The following is an 18307-nucleotide window of genomic DNA, read 5'->3' on the forward strand; positions in this document are numbered from 1 at the left end:
TTCTAGACAAACTGTCCAGCCCACAGGTGTTTAACATGATGGGTGAGCAGCAGGCTCACGGGTGGGCACAAAGAGTGTCAGTGGCTGTGGTGACACCAGGCTGGCACTGGTCACTAGTGGCTTCTGCAGGGCCCCATCATCAGCTCTTCAACTTCCTCAGTAATGAGCTGGATGCAGCACCCTGAGCAATACTTGGTCAGTTTTCTAATGACACAGATCTGGGAGGAGCTGTGGATTCCCTCCATGGCAGCAAGGCCCTGCAGAGAGACCCCCACAAATGGCGGGGCCGGGCAATCACCAACCCTGGGAGGTTCAGCAGGGACAGGGCCGGATCCTGGGCCTGGGGTGGGGCAGCCCTGGGTGCACGGACACACAGGGAATGAGAGGCTGGAAAGCAGTGCCAGGGAAAGGGACCTGGAGGGGGTCCTGGGCAATGGCCAGGGGGACATGAGGCTGCAGTGTCCTGGAGCCAGCAGGGACAGCCCTGTCCTGGGGGCATCAGGCCCAGCTGGGCCACAGAGGGATTGGCCTGCTCTGCTCTGGGGCAGCCTCAGCTCAAATATTGTGTGAAATTTTGGGTGCCACAATATCAGAGAGACATTAAACTATTAGAGAGTGTCCAAAGGAGGGCATGAGGATGGGGAAGGGCCTTGAGGGGAAGCCCTCAAGGAGGAGCAGCTGACGGCACTTGGTCTGTTCAGCTGGAGGAGGCTGAGGGCAGACATGGCAGCCACAGCTTCTGCTGAGGAGAAGAGGAGGGGCAGGCCCTGAGCTCTGCTCTCTGGGACCAGGGACAGGAGCTGGGAAGAACCTGAAGTACTGTCAGCAATATAATGCCTCTTTCCAAAGTGTTTCTTACTGTGTGACCAGGTCAAATGCTGTAACCCATTGTGGGAAGAGTCTGAGGAGTTTTAATTCTAATGCTGATTATTTCTTTAAGCTGGGTGTGTGTTTATGGCTGGTTAATCTAACCAGCTGTTGGATTTTTATACAGTAAAAGTAAAGTTAGTGCTCTTGCTAGCAATTTGAAAGGAGATAGCCAAGGAGTGTCCAGGAGAAATATTCATTGTTAGCAGGAAAAATTAATGTTAATACGAAATCTACAGGCTTGGAGGTGGAGGGAACCTAATTCTGATTTTTCACAGGAGTGCTCAAGTTTAACACCAGGTTATTCTTAAGGATTTCAATATTTCAGATTGTGATTACTATTGAGTTTCTTTTAAATCAGAACTGAAGAGAGTCATCTAATAAGTACTGTGATGCTCTGCAAAAGAAATAGCCCTAAACACTTTGAGGACCATTAACTTTAATTTCTGCCTGATGATGAAAGAATAGTCCAGGCTCTTTGTCTGGGCTTTACAGTATATTTCTTTAGAAGTGCGATGGCTTTCATTTGGAAACATGAAAAGGTTCAAAATTAAGAAGTGCTGCTATAGTGCACACTTAATTCTTGAATGGAAAACATCTCACTTTACATCCCACTTCAGATTCTCAATGGCAAGTGTTATGGGATGGAGCAAAGCCTGCATTAAATGAGCAGTTGCTTATTTTTTTAATGTATTCATGCTTCTGACATAGCCTGTAAAAGTCGGTGATGGCTTGTTTATTTTTACCCCATGTAAGATATGAATGTGAAGTTTTGCTTCACAAACACAGAATTATCCCATGTAATGTTCAAAAGAATAATCAGTCTGGTTCTCTTCCTGAAGTCAAGCATCTACACCTTTTCTCAGTTATGTTTGTTTTTTTCAGTACTGTGTAGAAACTTGACTTCTCACAGATATATCTGATTTACCTGTCTCTCATTCAGAAATCCCAATTTGAGCATGCTCTTCTTTTTAAGGGTATATTTCACCTCTGCTAATATTATATGACTCTATCAGTTATTAATGCAGTCAACTCATAAACACAGTTTAGGGGGTACTGGCCTTGGAAGAACTTTCCAGGAGACCAATATATCAAATCAGTTCTGAAGTTCCTTGACCTCAGGATAGAATTACAGGTTTATAATTTACTCAACACTTACATGACCCAGAGAACAAAGGCTTGCCAAGTCAGTCAAAACTAAATTACTCCTGACCTTAAATTAGTCATTTTCATGCTATTAAAGCTATGGCTAAATCACTCTTGAGAGATTATTTTGAGCTTATAAATCAGATTTGTATTTTTCCATACTTAGGCTCACAACCTAGAACTTTGCATATACTTTAGTGCATGTTTAATTCTTTTCTGAAATTCACCAAAGAGCTTAACTCATGGAAGTGAATTAAATGTGGTGCTTTATACATATATGTGTCTGTCTCCAAAATGCCCAATTTTCTTGTGACCAATATGGAAATATGCAATAAAATCATGCAGAAATAATGAGGATAAATAACTGAAGAACACTCCCTGAACACCACTTTTAATTGCATAATCAGGCTGCCATATTGCAAACTTTAATTTTGAATATGGTTTGATACCTGTCCACAGCCTCTGCTCTCAGGGAAATAATTCATTTTACAGAATTACTTGGATGTGTTTGCAGAATCAAGCCCTTCATTAATTCTGAACAGATCTTGGCCTATGCAGGTATTTTTCCTCAGTCATTTGGAAAGTTAACTAATTCCCCATTCCCTAGGTACTTCCATTAAAGAGCTATTTTGGAAGGTGTAGGAGAGGTGTGTAAACACTTTCAGGGTTTAACTTTACAGCTGCCAGGAATAGAAACTGCAGTTTCAAAACCTGAGGTATCTGAAAAACAGCACACAGGGATGATATATTTTTTAAAACTTCTTGTGCATTTTCAAGAGTCTCCATAGTCTGCAAGTGTCCATTATCAATTATCTTGATGACACTTTATAATTCAAGGAAATTATCAGTTATCACTCAGACTCAACAGGTTCACCAGTACAGGTGATTATTCTACAGAGAACACATTTAAATATGGGTTTGGGTAGAATAAAATGGTTTTATTTCCCCTTTAGTTCTCACAGCATGAGGCTTGAAAACTTGAGAAATATTGAAGTGATGACAACAGGAATTTTAAGATTGGGAAAAGAGCTTGAGATTATGAGTCTTCATAGTTAGAGGACTGGTAATAGGAAAGATGAATTATTTTGTTAAATGTGAAGTAGATCAGGCTCAAAAATGTTCCTGTCTGATTCCTGTCTTGTCAGCCTCTGCTTGGTGTCATGTGAAGTCAGGTACCTTTGATTCATGGAATGTTGTGTAAACGTCTGTTGATTTCTATCTGTTCTGGTTTGCACTTCTGCCCTGAGGTTTGCTTTGAGTTTCAGGTTTGAGCAAACTAAAATTGTCAAAGAAAATTCACTTTAAATTGCAGCCTTTCAAGTGGTTTTGTTTCGAATCCATGCCAAACCTGAGATTTTGCATAGTTTCATTTTGCATAATAGCCAAGCAAAAAGATAAATTGTGTCAAGCTCCTTTGGAATGGGGTTGAAGTTTATAGTTTTGTGAACTTTTAGAAAACTACACCTGTAATTCATTATCAAGCCAGCTCAGTGTTGTGAGGACTTGTTGGAGGACAGCAGAATGCTGGGAAACTTCTGTGTAAGAGAATTAAATTAGATGAGAAGAAGTACATTCTTACTTCAGCTCCAAAGGTACAGAGGGTCATGACCTATTTCACTTCTTGGAGCACTGAAATTCTGGGCTTGAGTAGGTGAATGCTTGAGCTGCTGCATCATCTCAGTAAGTTCCTTCAGATGCAGAATAAACCCAGTTGCTCAAGGAGAAGATCGAACTGATTTGAGGCAATTTCTGTATATCAGTTCCTTGGATAAAGAAAATAATTCCATTTCACTGGGAGTCCTGATGGCATCATTGCCAGTTTTTATTTCATTCTTACACAGGGCTTCCAGGAGGATTGTTGTCAGAGAACAATCGGTGGACATGTGTCAAATGAAATAAAGATCCCCTTGTGATTTGGGGTTTTCTTTGTTTGAACATATTTCTGTATCTAGATCTTTAAAACAGCCTTCAGCAGTGCTAACATAATTAATTGTTTATATCAAGTGTTCTAATTACAGCAATTCAGGTGGTTAGCCACTTAAATGAGTGCATAATTATTTAGAAACACTTTTGATTAAAGTACTGGCATCCTCAAGGCCCAATTAAAAAAACCCAAACAAAACACACACACAAAATCAAAACCCAAAAGGTTGAGACTTTGAAGCACTAGTAGCCATTATCCTGTTAATTAGCTCACCTCCTGTACTCCATAGTAAATGGCTATCTTTTGCTTCTTCAGATACTCATTTGCTAATAAGTTTCAATGAAAAAAGAGCTGATGAGCTGATGATCTTTCAAAAGAGGGGGAAAATACACTTAAAAATTGAGTTTTTCCATGACAAAACTTTGGCAGGCAGTGGAAGTTTTATGAATTTAACTTTGTAGTAGAGGAGTTAAAACAAAACTCACATGATGCAGGCAGAATTCTGGACACTGTTATTAGTGGAAAATTGTCAAAGTCTATTCCATTATTTGAACTGATTCTTCCAAGAATGATTTGCTGTTTCATGGGATTCATAGCATGGATATGCCATTCTTCAGTAGTATACTGTAAACCAGTTTATATCTTCTCTGAGACATGTGGTCTTCATTCTGTACCAGATGATGCAGTGCAGGGTATGTCTGCAGGGAAGAGTCCCTGTTACAGGGAGGAGAAAGGGCATAAACCAGATAAAATGTATTCTTTTTATAAGAGGATAAAATATTTCTTTTTTGCAATCAAAAATGCATTTAAAATGGAGGGGGCAAAATTGAAGCATATTATCATTTCAGGTTCAAATGCTTTCAGGATCTTTTGTTTTGTAATGAGTTTTAAAGTATTTTTCCTTTGTGTTAGGATGAAAACAAAGACAGGAAAATCAGAATTCCCCAGAGCACGAAGGCACAGATTTCCTCACTTACATTGAAAACAGAATTTTTCCTGTTCTTTAATAGTAAGTCACAAGCAATTATTATATGAACACTTTCCTTCTGTTCATCCACTGGCTGAGCTAAAGGTCTGCCAGAAAAATAAAAATGACAAGAGATAGCATCTTTTCCTGAAAGTAAAGAAAAAATGCCCAATCTTTGAACAGAAAGAAGTTTCTCAATGAGCAAATGAAATCTCTTGAAATAAGCAGCTCAGCAAAACTTCTGGTTTCAGTGATTGTTTTCACAAGTGATGCTTGCAATTCTTCACAAGATATTTATTTCTATTGTAAACTATTGATAAGCACTGCATATTTTCAGTGTTAGGCAAGTGAGACCTGTAGGATTTTTATGCATGTTCTTACATGAAATACAGGGTGGAAAAATAATACGTGTCTGTGGTCACGTAAAGTTCCCTGTGAGGTTCTATGAGTATGATCTCTGTTGTCTGCAAAATAGTTCAAGCACACTAATTTTTTCTTTTTAAAGATACATGATTTTTGTCTGGTTTTGAAATGGCAGTTCCTCCAGTGGCAAAGCAATATCCTTTCTTGGCACATGGGTTTGTAGAAACTGGCATTGGGGCTCAAAATGGGTTGTGATGGAAGTTTGCATGGACCTTGTGAGGATATCTGTGGGTTTGAGAAGACCTTGAAGAGGCAAATCTGCAGGTGATCAAATAGGACATCCCTTTTAAAAACCAGTTTTCAAGGGGCTTTTCTGCTGGTATAAACTGGTTGTTGTGTCCCAATGCTCAATACCAAACATTAGCAGAGGGCAAAGTAATTTTCTTTGAAGGTGGCAAGTTTCAGCCATTCACATCCCTTAACCAGGTACTCACAAACACAATTCTGTGTGTCCCCCAGCTCAACATCCAGGTGAGATGCTCAGGATTTCTTTCCATTGTGTGGAGGGCCATGTAATGCTCTGCTGAGTCTTCGTGCTGGGACATCCTCAGGATCCCAGGTGCCACCAAACCTCTTTTGCCTTTGGGAGCTGACAGTGACCAGGATCTTTTATTTCCTCTGTGCTCTGACAACTCAGGGAATGATTATTTCCTCTACTCTGTCTTTTTACCAGAGTGTCTTGAGACTCCAGCCCTGTTCTGTATTGTTCAGTCAGAACTGGAAAAGGCCACCAAGAGGTGATGGTATTGTCCTACCATCACCTCTTGGTGGCCTTTTCCAGTTCTGACTGAACCTGTTCCTTTGTGCTCCTGAATTGAGTATTTTCAAAAGCTGTTCATAATTATGCTGTGATGTTCATGCACCTGCCACCCTCACAGGGCTTTTTGTGCTGGTGTTCCCTTTTTAACACTTCCACACAGAGACCTTCCCATTCATTCTCCATTCTAGCCAGTCTAAGCATTTCCATTCTGAATCTCTGTAATTACTGGTAGCATGATTCAAACCACAGGCAGAAAAATAATTTTTTAAAAAAGTAGGATTTCAGTCTCCCCTTGCAATTCCACTGAGAGCAGTACTGTACTCTCTCGTCCCCACACCAGAGCCTGGTTTCCCTGCCAGGCCATGGGCAGTGCATCTGGCATCCCTGGAATGAAGATAGGCCTGGAAAAGGCTAAAATTGCTCTGCAACTCCAGTTGGAGAGAGGAGCCTAGAAGCTGAATGCTGACAAATTTAAATAAAAAATAAGGCACTTTTTAACAGTATATAAAGATCCTTCTATCAAGGCCAGTTGCCTTTCTGGAAAGTTACTTTAGGCCTACACAAGGTTTTTGGCTCAGTTTAAGGGCAGCTGTGTGAAATGCAATCCCCTGCACTGTTGAGCAGGTCACATTTATGATCTAATGGTCCTGTTTGGCTTCTGATGCTCTGGGTGTCTTGCATTGTCAGGCATCTGGTGAACAGGGAACTAATTCCTACATGGATTGCTCAGGTGCTCAGAGGAGGAGCAGGGCAGGTAGAGAGGGGGGGATGCTTTGGAAAACAGCCTCTGCTCAGGCCTCAGTGACTTGACAGTTTATCCCAAGCTTGCAGACCAATATCCCTTGTTTCTTATCACCATTAAGGGATAAACATATTGTCACTACTCTTTTTTTCTTTTATTTTTTTTCCTGCTGACTCATTCTATAAATAAAACACAACTTCATTTGGGACTGCTAATTGACTTATAATCCCCATGACAGTTCCATGACTTAGACAGGTTTTACACCTATTTTATAGACATATAATCTAGAGCACAGCCAGGTAAAAGAACTTGAACAAGATCACCCAGAAACACAGAGGCCAGTCACATCAATCAGTTCAAGAAACCAGGAGTTGTGTTTCCATAGCCCCTGCTGCAACTACTAAATCACAAGAACTCCTAAGGAAAGATCCTGCCAAAAGCCACTGGTTTTTTTTGTTTTTTAAAACCACAAGAAGCATTTTGGGTTATTCCACAGGGTCTCTCCCTAGTTCTTGGTGCTCATTAATTAATTACATATTTTTAAAAAGAAATGTGAAGCCTTGGGCAGCCCAAAAAGCATTGAAGTTTTAATTCTCAGAACTATTCTCTGACTTGACTGTTATCCAGTTCCTATTCAGGCAAGATAGGAATTAAGATTAATGACCCCAAACAAACTGGTATTTCAGAGAATCAGTCTTTGCCAGGCATTATATTCTCATGACAGAAAATCATTGAGGCATAAATACAGCGCTCTGTCATTGGTGTATATTAACAACACCACGTTGTTCCCATAAATGCTGAATACAGAGAAGAGGAAAATGAAGTCCTAAAGTTCATTAATTTTGGTTGTGGCATTTTTTTTCAAGTGAGCAAACCAGAACCTGTGGAATAAGGCAGTGTTGCACAGATGTGAAGGCTATTCAGATTCCAGAAAGGTGTCTCTGGGAAGTTGTTTGGACTTGGTAAAGGCTGTCTCTGCAGTGTCTTTTAGCAACTAGATGGTCTGTAGGCATTTTTTAAAAGCGGAATTGATGAAGACCAAGTTTTAAGGAGAGAGAATTAAAAAAAATAAATTACTTAGCTTCTAGGATCAGTGAATATTGTAATATGTGGGATAAAAACATGTCATTGTCTGCCAGCATCTGTCCACATCCCAAGAAGGGGTTTGTGGCTTAAGGGTGTTTTCTAAGCAAATGAGAGCTGGCATGGAGACAGGAGCATTTCACCTATCCTGGGACCAGAGCAGTGATGGTCAGAGCTAACACAGGAAATTATTGTGCCAATCTCTAGAAGATGTTTGCTCAGAAAAAAAAAAAAAAAAAAGAAAAAGGAAAATCTTTCTGTGTTTGCATTTCCACACTGAAAAGACATTCCTATGACATCATCTTGTTTGTTCTGACATTGCAAGAATGGAAGAAATAAAATGGCAGAAAAGAGACCAGGGACTTTTATTTTGCTGCCAACAAAAAATAGAGGAAAGATGTAACCACAGTATCCAATGGCTACTTTAATTCTCAGAGACAGTTCAGCAGATGAGTTGTTGTCCAAGGGCAGTTGGGCTCCCAGACACAAGAGCATTCTGTAGTAAGCTTAATTACTCATTTTAATTATGCATTTTAATTAGCAAGGGACTAACACAGTGCTTTTCTCCCACTTTCTCAATAAACCCACTTTGTAATATTACAGAACAAACTTGTAACTGAAAACTGTCTGCAGTTGAGAAAAACAACTCAAAGTTCAGGGGCTTTTCTTTCTTCATGAAATTCAGTGAGCAGGTTACATCTACCTCTGAGCATTTTCAGGACCTTTTGCTAACTTTATTCTTTTCCTGGACAACATGAAAAAATCACCCTGTGCTACTGCTTCTCCCAGTGGTGTTTCCTTTGCCAATCCAGATATTGTCTGGCCTGTTGTTGCCTCTAAACATGTCCTAGTTCTTCTTCTTCTGGAAGTTTGCCCTCAGAGCTGTTCTCCTGTCTTCCCTGCCCTTAAAGTCCTTGCTGTAGGAAATCTTTCTTTGCCGTTCACTTCAGGGAAGATCAGGTTAGAGGGGCAGGTAGAAGTAGAGGCAGCTATGTTCTGGAATGAATTCAGAGGCAGCAATGTATGTGGCATGGGTGGGTGGGTAAAGACAGCAAATGCCAAAAAATCTTCGGCAAAACAACCAGATCCCAGAAAGCAGCCCCTCACAAGCTGTACTCTCTCACTTCTGTGCTCTTTTCTACCCAGGACTGTACCTGCAGAGGAGGGATTTGCAGTCTGCAGCATTCCTTCACAAACTGAGGCTGTCAGCAGAGCGTGGTGAAGCCAAATAGGCCTCCAGGCTGCTCTGTTTTGAGAGAAGCCAATCCTAATTTACTTGTAGCTTTGAGCCAAACACAGGCTTGAAAAGGTTCAGGTAAGGATATAGTTACAATAGATATGAGGTAGATTTAAGGTGGAGTGATGATTAGGAATAAAGGGAAAAAGTAAAGTTGTGCCAAATTTTTCTGAAATGTTCCCTCAGGTTTCAGTGCAAATAGCATCTTATATAATTTCCATCATGTAAGGGATGGAAATGCTCCAGAAGTGTCTGTTCTTTACAAGGCTTTGATGAAATATTACAAGACTGGAAACCTCTCGTGTTATATTTCTGTTGTATTTCTCTGCTGCTTCTGGCCTGGGATGAGCTCTGGAATCAGGATCATTGCCTGACAGTTCCAGGTGTTTGCATGTCAGGCTCAAGCTGCAACCTTCTCTTAACTCCTGTGGTTTAAAAGTCTCAAGGCATTTTGTCTGGCTTGGCTTAGCTGAAGGCAATAATATTTTCATTTATAGGGAAGGTGGGTTTTTTTAAAATTTGGATATTGCAGCTTCCCTCAGTTTTAAAACCACATTATATAAGATCCCTTCCCTTGTGATGAGAACCATGTCTCTCCACCACTTTTCTCCAGCAATAGAAGTCCACATTGTGTGTGTGACTTCATATGGACTAACTGCTGCATCTCTCTGCAAAAAGCTCTCTAATTTTGTCTTTGTTTTGATTTCTCTGCTCCCACCCTTCTTGTCCCTTGCTTTCCATGCAGATAAGATATCCTTTAAATTTTATCAGTAAAATATCAGCCCATTTGAGAGAATTGCCCATTGAAAAAAATTAAAAGTTCAGGCTAGGAATCAATGTTCTTCCTAGAAACAGAGCTGGAAAGTGAATGATCCTAATCAAATGTGATGGGAAAGCAAAAAGGCAGATGGAGGGCTGAGTTCTCAAGTAACTTCTGTACATTTCAGTTGCCATCACTGATTTACTCCCCATTTGTGCTGCCTTAGCAACTAATGCCAAGTCGACATCTCCAGAGCAGATGATGCTGTAGGTTACTCATGGCAGGAGTTACCAACCATCCAGGGACCAGTATCAAAACAGAGTTAGCGTGACTCTGTATGCATTTTCCTGCTAAGCAATGAAAATTTGACAAACGAATGAAGCTCAGCAGTAACCCATGTACTGTGAGCATGTGTCCCCAAACCAGTTTTGCACATTGGGACAGAGAGCTGTAATTGGCCTTGCTGAAGTGGCCTTTGTTTTCCACAGCCCAATCGTTACACTGAAGAACTCCTCTAATTCATGACACCTGAATAAACTTCAGGAAAACCAGTGTGGAATGCACATTCCACTATCTGCAGCCACCCTGCAGCCCAGCCTGGGCAAAGTCCCTTCCCTGTTCCCTACACTGAAGTCAACTCTAATGATTAAAAAATGCTGCTGGACTGAAAATACATCCCACTGATAACAGTCTTGTTTGGAGACTTGAGCTGTACCTCAGCAAGGCCTGCAATAGTTGTAACTCTGCCTGGCTTTAAGGTCCATTTAAGTATCTTTTTTCACTTAAAATATTCCCTGACTGCTCCAAAGCACATTAGGCTGGGAGTTATCAGACTCCATAGAGAAGAAGAAAAAGAGTACATCTGAACTGGTCAACACCAGCTTTTAACAAACAGAATGCCATATCAAACAAAGATTATAAAAACATCCCTGTGGGATAGTTTTTACAGTTGCTTTGGATTTCACCATCTCTGTTTTCTCCCCTGGCTCAATTATTTCCAACAAAAAAGAAAAGGTTTGGCTTCTTTTACTTAAGCTGCAGCCTTCCTGCAGCTAAAAAAAAAGTAAAGATAGGCAGTCTTAAATACATCCAAGTGTTTTAGCTGAAAGTGATGCCTTTCAGCCCTGAGCAGAGGAGCCAGCCCAGCCTGCAGTGGTCCTTGGGCTGTCCCACCAGGCTCTGCACCCACACAGGCATAGCCAGAACCTGCAGAGGGGTGGCTGAGCCAGCCAAGAGGGGTCCCCTTCCCCAGCCCTTCCAGAGTAGTTGCCAGGTGATCCTGAGCATCCCCCCAGGGTGGGGGCTCTGTGAACATCCATGATCCACGGCCACCACCCCCTCCCCTTCCTCCCTGCCCTACCACAGGCATGGCCCAGAAGCCAAAGTAGGAACAACTCCTTGTAATTTAGGATAGTTGTGAGCCCTTTTAAAATTGAGCATCCTGCTGAGAAATCCTTGAACAGAGATGTAAGGAGCACACACTGCCTTGGGCCCTGTTGAAGGCACAGTTAAAGATGATGTCAGTACCATTTATGGACCCAAGGATATGTTATTTCAATAGACATTTCATGGTATCCATTATAGTTACAGATGTTGCAAGCTTCAATTATTAATTTATGTGCTCATAACTTTCCCAAAGCCAGATCACTTCTGTTCAAATGTCATTTTGTTCTCCTTTACAGAGTGTTTTAAGGGAGGGTTTTGACAAAATGTTCTTTCCAGTTGTTTAGGTTAAAAGATGGAAAAGCATGGAATTGTGTGCCAATAAAGCTCTAATTCTATTCTTTTGAGCATAACATACAGACAAAACAACACACCCAATACTAACCACCCACCCCCCTCAGTGTGGACTCCCTCCTTATGAGGAGAGCTTAACCTTGAGTTTCTGGGTAGATTTTAAAAAATAATGAAATGTTTGAATGTGCTGGAGAGCATCTCCCTGTGTGTGTGTGTGCCACTGCCCTCTGGTGCACAGAGGAAGGAGAGCTTGGCTGCTCTGTAGGGACAGAGGGGTTGGCACCCACCCACTCCTGTTCCTGCCTAGAGCAAGCACTCAGGTCCTGCTGTTTGGGAGCCAGGCTATGAAAGGAGTTAAATCCTCACCCCCGAGGGAGTTAGAAACCACAATCCCTGTGTAGATCTGTCCCTTTCTGTATTGTTCCCATACAAAATGCCACATGGAAAGAGTGTGCAAATGTGGTGTCAGTCACACCCCCCTCAGGCTGTTGTCTCATCTGCTGCTTATCCTAAAATATCTGGGAGATTTGCTGCAAGTGGTGCTTGGGCACTACCAAAGCAGAGCCCTGAGCATCTCTGACCATTTCTTCTCTCCTGCTGGATGTTTCTGGCACATGACAGACTCACACCATCAAGCCTGAAAGAGTTTTGCCCAGTCCAGGGGTTTGGGATAAAATACAAGGTTTAGCAGGGTAGATATGTTGGGCTGCATTGAGGGATAAATGTAACCTGGTCAGAAGTAGTAATTATCCATTATGGATGTTAGTGGTCAGAAACCTATGAAAATCAGCTAAAATCTCAAAAAAATGTTTAGGATCATGGCCACACTGCCCCAACCACCCATGAGGAGGATAGCTCTCTTTGCTGTACAAAGCAGGAATTTATCTCATCTGGAGCTGCTGTGCTCCCTGGGGATTTATTGGGGCAATTAAGATGACTTATCCAAATGTCTCAATCTATGGATTTGCACCTTTTCATGCTATTTTTCCATCAAAGTCAGGTTTCACACATTTCTGACTCTCAGTTAACACCAGTGACCATCAAATCTGAGCAGTCACTTTTATTTCAGAATTTTCTCCCAATGAGACTGGTGTGAGTTTTGCCAATTGGAACATGATGATATCAAGTGCTCTGGAATGATAGCTGAGTGACCTTCTGAGCTGTATTTGACAAATAAATTACTTTTCTCTCTAAAAATGAGGCCTATTCAGCTGTGCATCAAGTTCCAAGAGTTCAGTCTCATTGTTTTGAAAACTTTGGTTTGATAACACAATGGAAAAAGTTCTGTAGCCCTGATTTGTGTTGAAGGGGGGAAGAATTAGGATGAAATTACTGCCTTGGTTTGGTTCCATCTCTGACTTCTTTAAACTTGTCTATTTATGCCTGTTTAAATAGTGCCTGAACCATCTCATATGGATTATCCTAATAAAAAAACTCCTCAAATATAAAATGAAATTTCACATCATTTATTTCTAGGGGATAATTTCTAGTTTTTATCTTAACTGCTACTCAAGGGAGGTAGGCTAACCCCTAAACCCTAAACTGTGATTCTTTTGTGGTTATTTAAAAAAAAATAGTTGTAGGGACTGACAAAGATTTCTCTATCAATTCTGTGCCATTTGCAAGCAGAATGTCATCTCTGTTCTAGTCAGCAGCCACAGGAGCTCAGCTGGGGCCCTGCATGTCAAGCTGAGAGCTTTTTTTCCACCATAATAAAGGTCCTGCAGGCTAAACTGCTGCTAGCTCGTCAGTGACACTTCTGAAATCCCCTTGATGGGCTTACACAAATGTAAAGATTCCTCCTCAGCAGTGCTGCTGATGGTGTACAACAAAGGTAGTTCTTCAGTCATGCTCACCCTGCTTTGTCTCTCGTGTGTTTGCATGTGTCAGTTTATAAATGAAAGATAAATGAAATATGGGCATATAGGCATGACAGACAGCTGTTTATGCATGTATTTAATACTATTCTGGGACTTGAAGTAGAAAGTGCAAGGAAAAGCTACTGAAAGCTTATTTTAAAACCCTGTGGCTATGGCATCTTCACCCAATCAGAAGTTCTTAGGCACAGGGTGGGATTATTAGGCTACCAGGATTTGGACTCAGTGATCCTGATGGGTCCCTTCCAGCTCAGCATATTCTAGGATAAGCACTTTTTTCCCCAAAGAATAATTATAAAAATGAATTAGTATGCTAATTCTTACAACACAGTCCCTGCTTGTTTAACCTTTATTTCCTTCAATTTGAAATAATCCACTGTAACCTTTCCACTTTTTCAAGACTTTGTCTCTAAATTGTAGCACCCAAGTAGGTGATCAAGTCAATACTTCCTTTTCCCCAGCCAGACACACTGGGAAGAGGCAGCAGCTTGTGTTTTCAGGAGATTCTTGCTGGAAAGCTTTCCTAGGATTATCATCACATGTCAAGGACGATGTCCATATAAAACATAGATTTCCCAACAATACAACTTCCTTGGAAAGAAAATTCTGTTTTCTTTAGTTCACTTATTTTGAATGAATAAAGGAGTTCATGGGGAAGGAGTCAGTCCTTCAAGAAAATACTCATTCTTATAATTACCATGTTCCTGCTTCCTCTCTACCCTGCCAAAATTCACCATAAAGAAGAGGTGTGGTAATTAACTGCCTGCCAAGTGGCACAATTAGTGTTCTGCAAATGCAGGATCCTCTAGCTGAAGTGATACAGCTGATTTATAAAATGTCCCATTCTGTGTTTGAATACCAGTACAGACACACACATGTGTGCTGAGAGGATGTGTTATGTTCATTTTTATTTATTTTTTTTTAGGACACTTTGATTATTCTTTCCTTCAAAGTACTTTCTGAAGGACTTAACTTCTGTGCAATAGAGCTCATGGGCAAACACTCAGTAAATGCAAAATAAATGCAGTCATAGTTCTAAAAACATTTAATATTCTTCAAACTGATGCCAGTTGTGCACATTGACAGTAATCCTGTCTAATCCCTTCCACATGTATTATCTTTGTACACCTGCTTTCATTGTCTCACTTATCAGTTTTGAATACTTAGAACCACAATTTGCAGGAAGGCAAAGCAGCAGAACAAAGAATCCATACACTCACAGCTTGCTACACTTGCAGTTTTGCATTGTAAATATAAAACACATTTGTACATTTCGGCGATCAGAGTCTCATCTTCCATTGAGACATTTTTCTTCCCTCCTGCCCCCCCCCCAGCTGATGTCTGTCTGTGTTTGTGTTCCTTGGCAGACTGACTGAAGCACACAGAACAGCTGTGAAAGTCATCAGGAGGATGCAGTATTTTGTGGCCAGAAGGAAATTTCAGGTAAGCAGCAGGATTGATCCCAAGTGCATCTCGTGAGCTCACGGGACATCAAAGGCGCTCTCAGAGGGGACGTGTCTTGGTGAAGGTGGCTGGAACAAGTCAAAGGTGTTTTTCAGGTTCTTGGGCTCACACCTTTTGTGGATTTTTTAATGGCATGGGCAAAATTATCAGTGATCCATGGATGCAGTATGCTACAGACCCCCGACTTCATGGAGTCAGCACCATTATTTTTACTTCTCTTTTTTTTACTGGACTTTGTTTTTGGGCTTTGGCTTGTTTAACTGTACTGACCAATACTTACCCATCCACTAGCAGAAGTGAAGAAAACACTGGTGTTGGGGTGAAAAAACCTCTGTCAGGGTCTCTGCAAAAATACTGATCATATTGAATGTTATCAATCATCTGATCAATTAGGTAATGTTCAGTCCCGTGCTGTGTATGGCTGACAGATCAATAGGATTCACTGATGAGTACTGTGGGTGCAAAGTTGCTTTCACAGGTGTGACTCATGTTTCCAAATGTATTTACCATAAAGGGACCTCATAGGCCATGTTTTATAAAATTGTGGAGCATCTGCTGTCTGGAAATTTGCTGTCTTTATGAAGGGTTCAAGTAATTTTCTCAATCAGGTTACAAAGTGCTCAAACTGAATGTGCTGCATTGAAAATACTGCTTCATTTTGCCTGTTTAGTGAGACTTTTTATGATGAATCTTGTTTGGGATGTGATCCTGATATCATCATTCTCATCCATGGGCTGGAAATGTCATGGAAATGAAAAATTAACTTCTGGACTGATTTTCAAAGCCCTCATTATTTCCATCTCAAGGTTCATGCTTTTTTTGTCCAAGAGGATGTACTGCAAGTTAATGGCCTTTCATAATCCTTTTGAAGAGGTTTTAAGAAAATAAATCAAAAAAACACATTTCAGGGAAGTTTGATTAGAGCTGAGCACTTAAATGCATAGAAGGATAGAGGGATAGAATCCTGAGATAAGACGCCAGCATCCAGAAGACTCTAAATTAGGGCAGAAAGAACATCTTATATATTTCCTAATCCCATGCAAACATGCATCTTCAGATAACCCTACCTTTTGAAAGAAGACTAGGAGAAGTCAGTTTGTTAAATTCAACAAAAAACAGGAGAGGAGGATTATATTGTACATATACCAGAGAGATAAACACTGAGGGAAATTAAAAAAAAAAAAAAAGAAGAAGAAGAACATAGGGACACTAGTTATGTAAAATAAAATCAGTTTATAAATGAGTTAGGTTAAAAATTGGGATATTTCAAACCACTAGAGACCTAATGTTCTGGAGCTGTCAGCCAGTGGCAGTCATGCCAAACCTTAAAAACTGAATTTCATCAATTTATGGAGAGAATTCTGTGAGTCAGTGACAGTGTAGAAGAAGAAGAAGGAGTAATCTTTTGTTTCTTCCTTTCTTGGGGCCATGAAATAGAGTTTATAGAACTCCCCATTCTAATTAGATTTTGGAAGTTCAAAGCTGGGTAATATTATTTAGTTTTGCATGCTGAATGTGGAATACTGAGCTCAAATGGCCAGGATTTGGGATTATGAACAGAATGAAAGTCAAAGGAGTTGTTCAAGTGCTGCATTTACCACACTTCTCTGGAAGCCCATTACCTCCTGGCTTCAGTTGTATTGTTCTAGCATTTCCTAATAAAAACATGACAGGGGATTGTGCCAGAATTTGGCAGGACATCAAGATGCCCAGATCTAAATCTTTATGGAAAAAGTGGAGGGGAAATTGGTGAAAGCTGGAGGGATTTTTTTGCTCAGCTTGAGAGAGAACTCAGGCAGATTGCAGCACTGTGCAACTGTAAGATTCGGAGCTGATGGTTTGGTAAAAGGGATAACTGTCAGAGAACTTCTTTTGAGGGGGAAAAGAAATTTCACTGGGAATGAGTAGAATTAATTATGCACATAGTAGCCCACTGGGGAGAGGGGAGGGAAAAGCTCCCCAGCACATCCAGGCTCTGCGCCATGCACGGTATTTAAATAGAGAGTGTCCAAAGGAAAGGACAGAGGATTTAGCCAAAAAGCTCTCCAGGCACCCCCCCTAGTCCATCTAAAGAGTGATACTGGCATTGCTTCTCGGGGTGAAGACAATAGGCTGCTTTTCTGGCCAGAAGTAGTGATGTGTCAGCATCTGCAAAATGTGGAGCTGGGGAAGGGGGAGAAAAAAAAACCCAACCAAAAACAGAACGATAAGCTGAAAGCTGAAACCTCTCTCCCCCACAAAGCCTCTGCTCCCAAATGCACTCAAATGCACACACACACACCTCCAAAGCCACAACTCTTCTGAAAGTATTGGTGCAGATAAGTCCTGTGTGCAGGGAAGGCATTTTGTCACGAAGAGCTCTTGCTTCTTCATTCATTTCACAGGATTTGTTTCCATTCCAGTTCCATGCTTTCATTTGAAATTTCTAGGATTGTGTGGCAGCCTTCCAAGCATGACTCCAGCACATACTGTAGGTGTTCAATGCATGTGTGCAGTGGTGCATGCTAATGGCTCTGGCTGAGGCTGTGACAGAGTGCAAACAGACAACAAGATGACTAATGAGCTGTTTTCAGTAATTTTCAATTACTAGATTTGCAGTTTACCTTTGCCTTTTTTCTTCCCCCCTTCTTTTCTTGAGTCAGAGCCAAAAAGGGAGACATTTTGCCCCACATTTCCCATAAAGGTTCTCAAAATGCTGTTCTGTCCAACAGGCCATGATTTGCATTGATACCTCCCCACACACGTTGATTTTACTTGCTAAAATTTCACTGTACTGCACTTTTTTAAACCACATCACTTTCTGCAAATTCTCCAGACTTGTTTCGAAATTTGGCCACAGTAGTTGCAGCAAGAAACCAAAGCTTGGCAGAAGCACCTGGATTCTCCTTAGGATGGGAATATAGCTGGGCAGGTGGGAGTGTTTTCACTCTCTTGCAATTTTTTATCTGTCCTTTTTTATTTTAATGTCACCTTTTTTTCTGATCTCAAAGGTATCACCAAAGACAAAGGAGGACAAACAAAACCCACGTGCGGCAGTCTCCTGACTTATGCAGAGCATCTGTCTTCCCTGTTCCTCAAGCAGCAATATTTCTGTCACCAGACATCTCTGGTCTTCAGAGATGTTTGATTCTGGGTCCAAGTGCTCTGAGTTGGGCCAATCCCTGGGGTTCAGTCCCCTGACATTATGATTAACACATGGCTTTGGAATGAGCCAGGAGATACTGCACATGGGAGTCCCAGATAAATTATGCATCTTGGGTTCATGTTTCCCAAATACACTGTGAAGGGCTAATACTTTGCTCAGTATGGAGTAACATAAA

General features: G+C 41.0%; 1 protein-coding gene across 1 annotated transcript in view; it reads left to right on the forward strand.

Annotated features, from left to right (window-relative positions):
* LOC103819716 (potassium voltage-gated channel subfamily KQT member 1-like) overlaps positions 1–18307 on the forward strand; it is a 411297-nt gene that overhangs the window by 208862 nt on the left and 184128 nt on the right. Inside the window, exon 13 of the mRNA XM_030238669.2 lies at positions 14891–14966. Within this exon, the coding sequence (XP_030094529.1) occupies positions 14891–14966 (76 nt within the window). The remainder of the gene's footprint in view (positions 1–14890; positions 14967–18307) is intronic.

The sequence above is a fragment of the Serinus canaria genome, chromosome 1A (genome assembly GCF_022539315.1).
Source record: "Serinus canaria isolate serCan28SL12 chromosome 1A, serCan2020, whole genome shotgun sequence".
NCBI lineage: Eukaryota > Metazoa > Chordata > Aves > Passeriformes > Fringillidae > Serinus > Serinus canaria.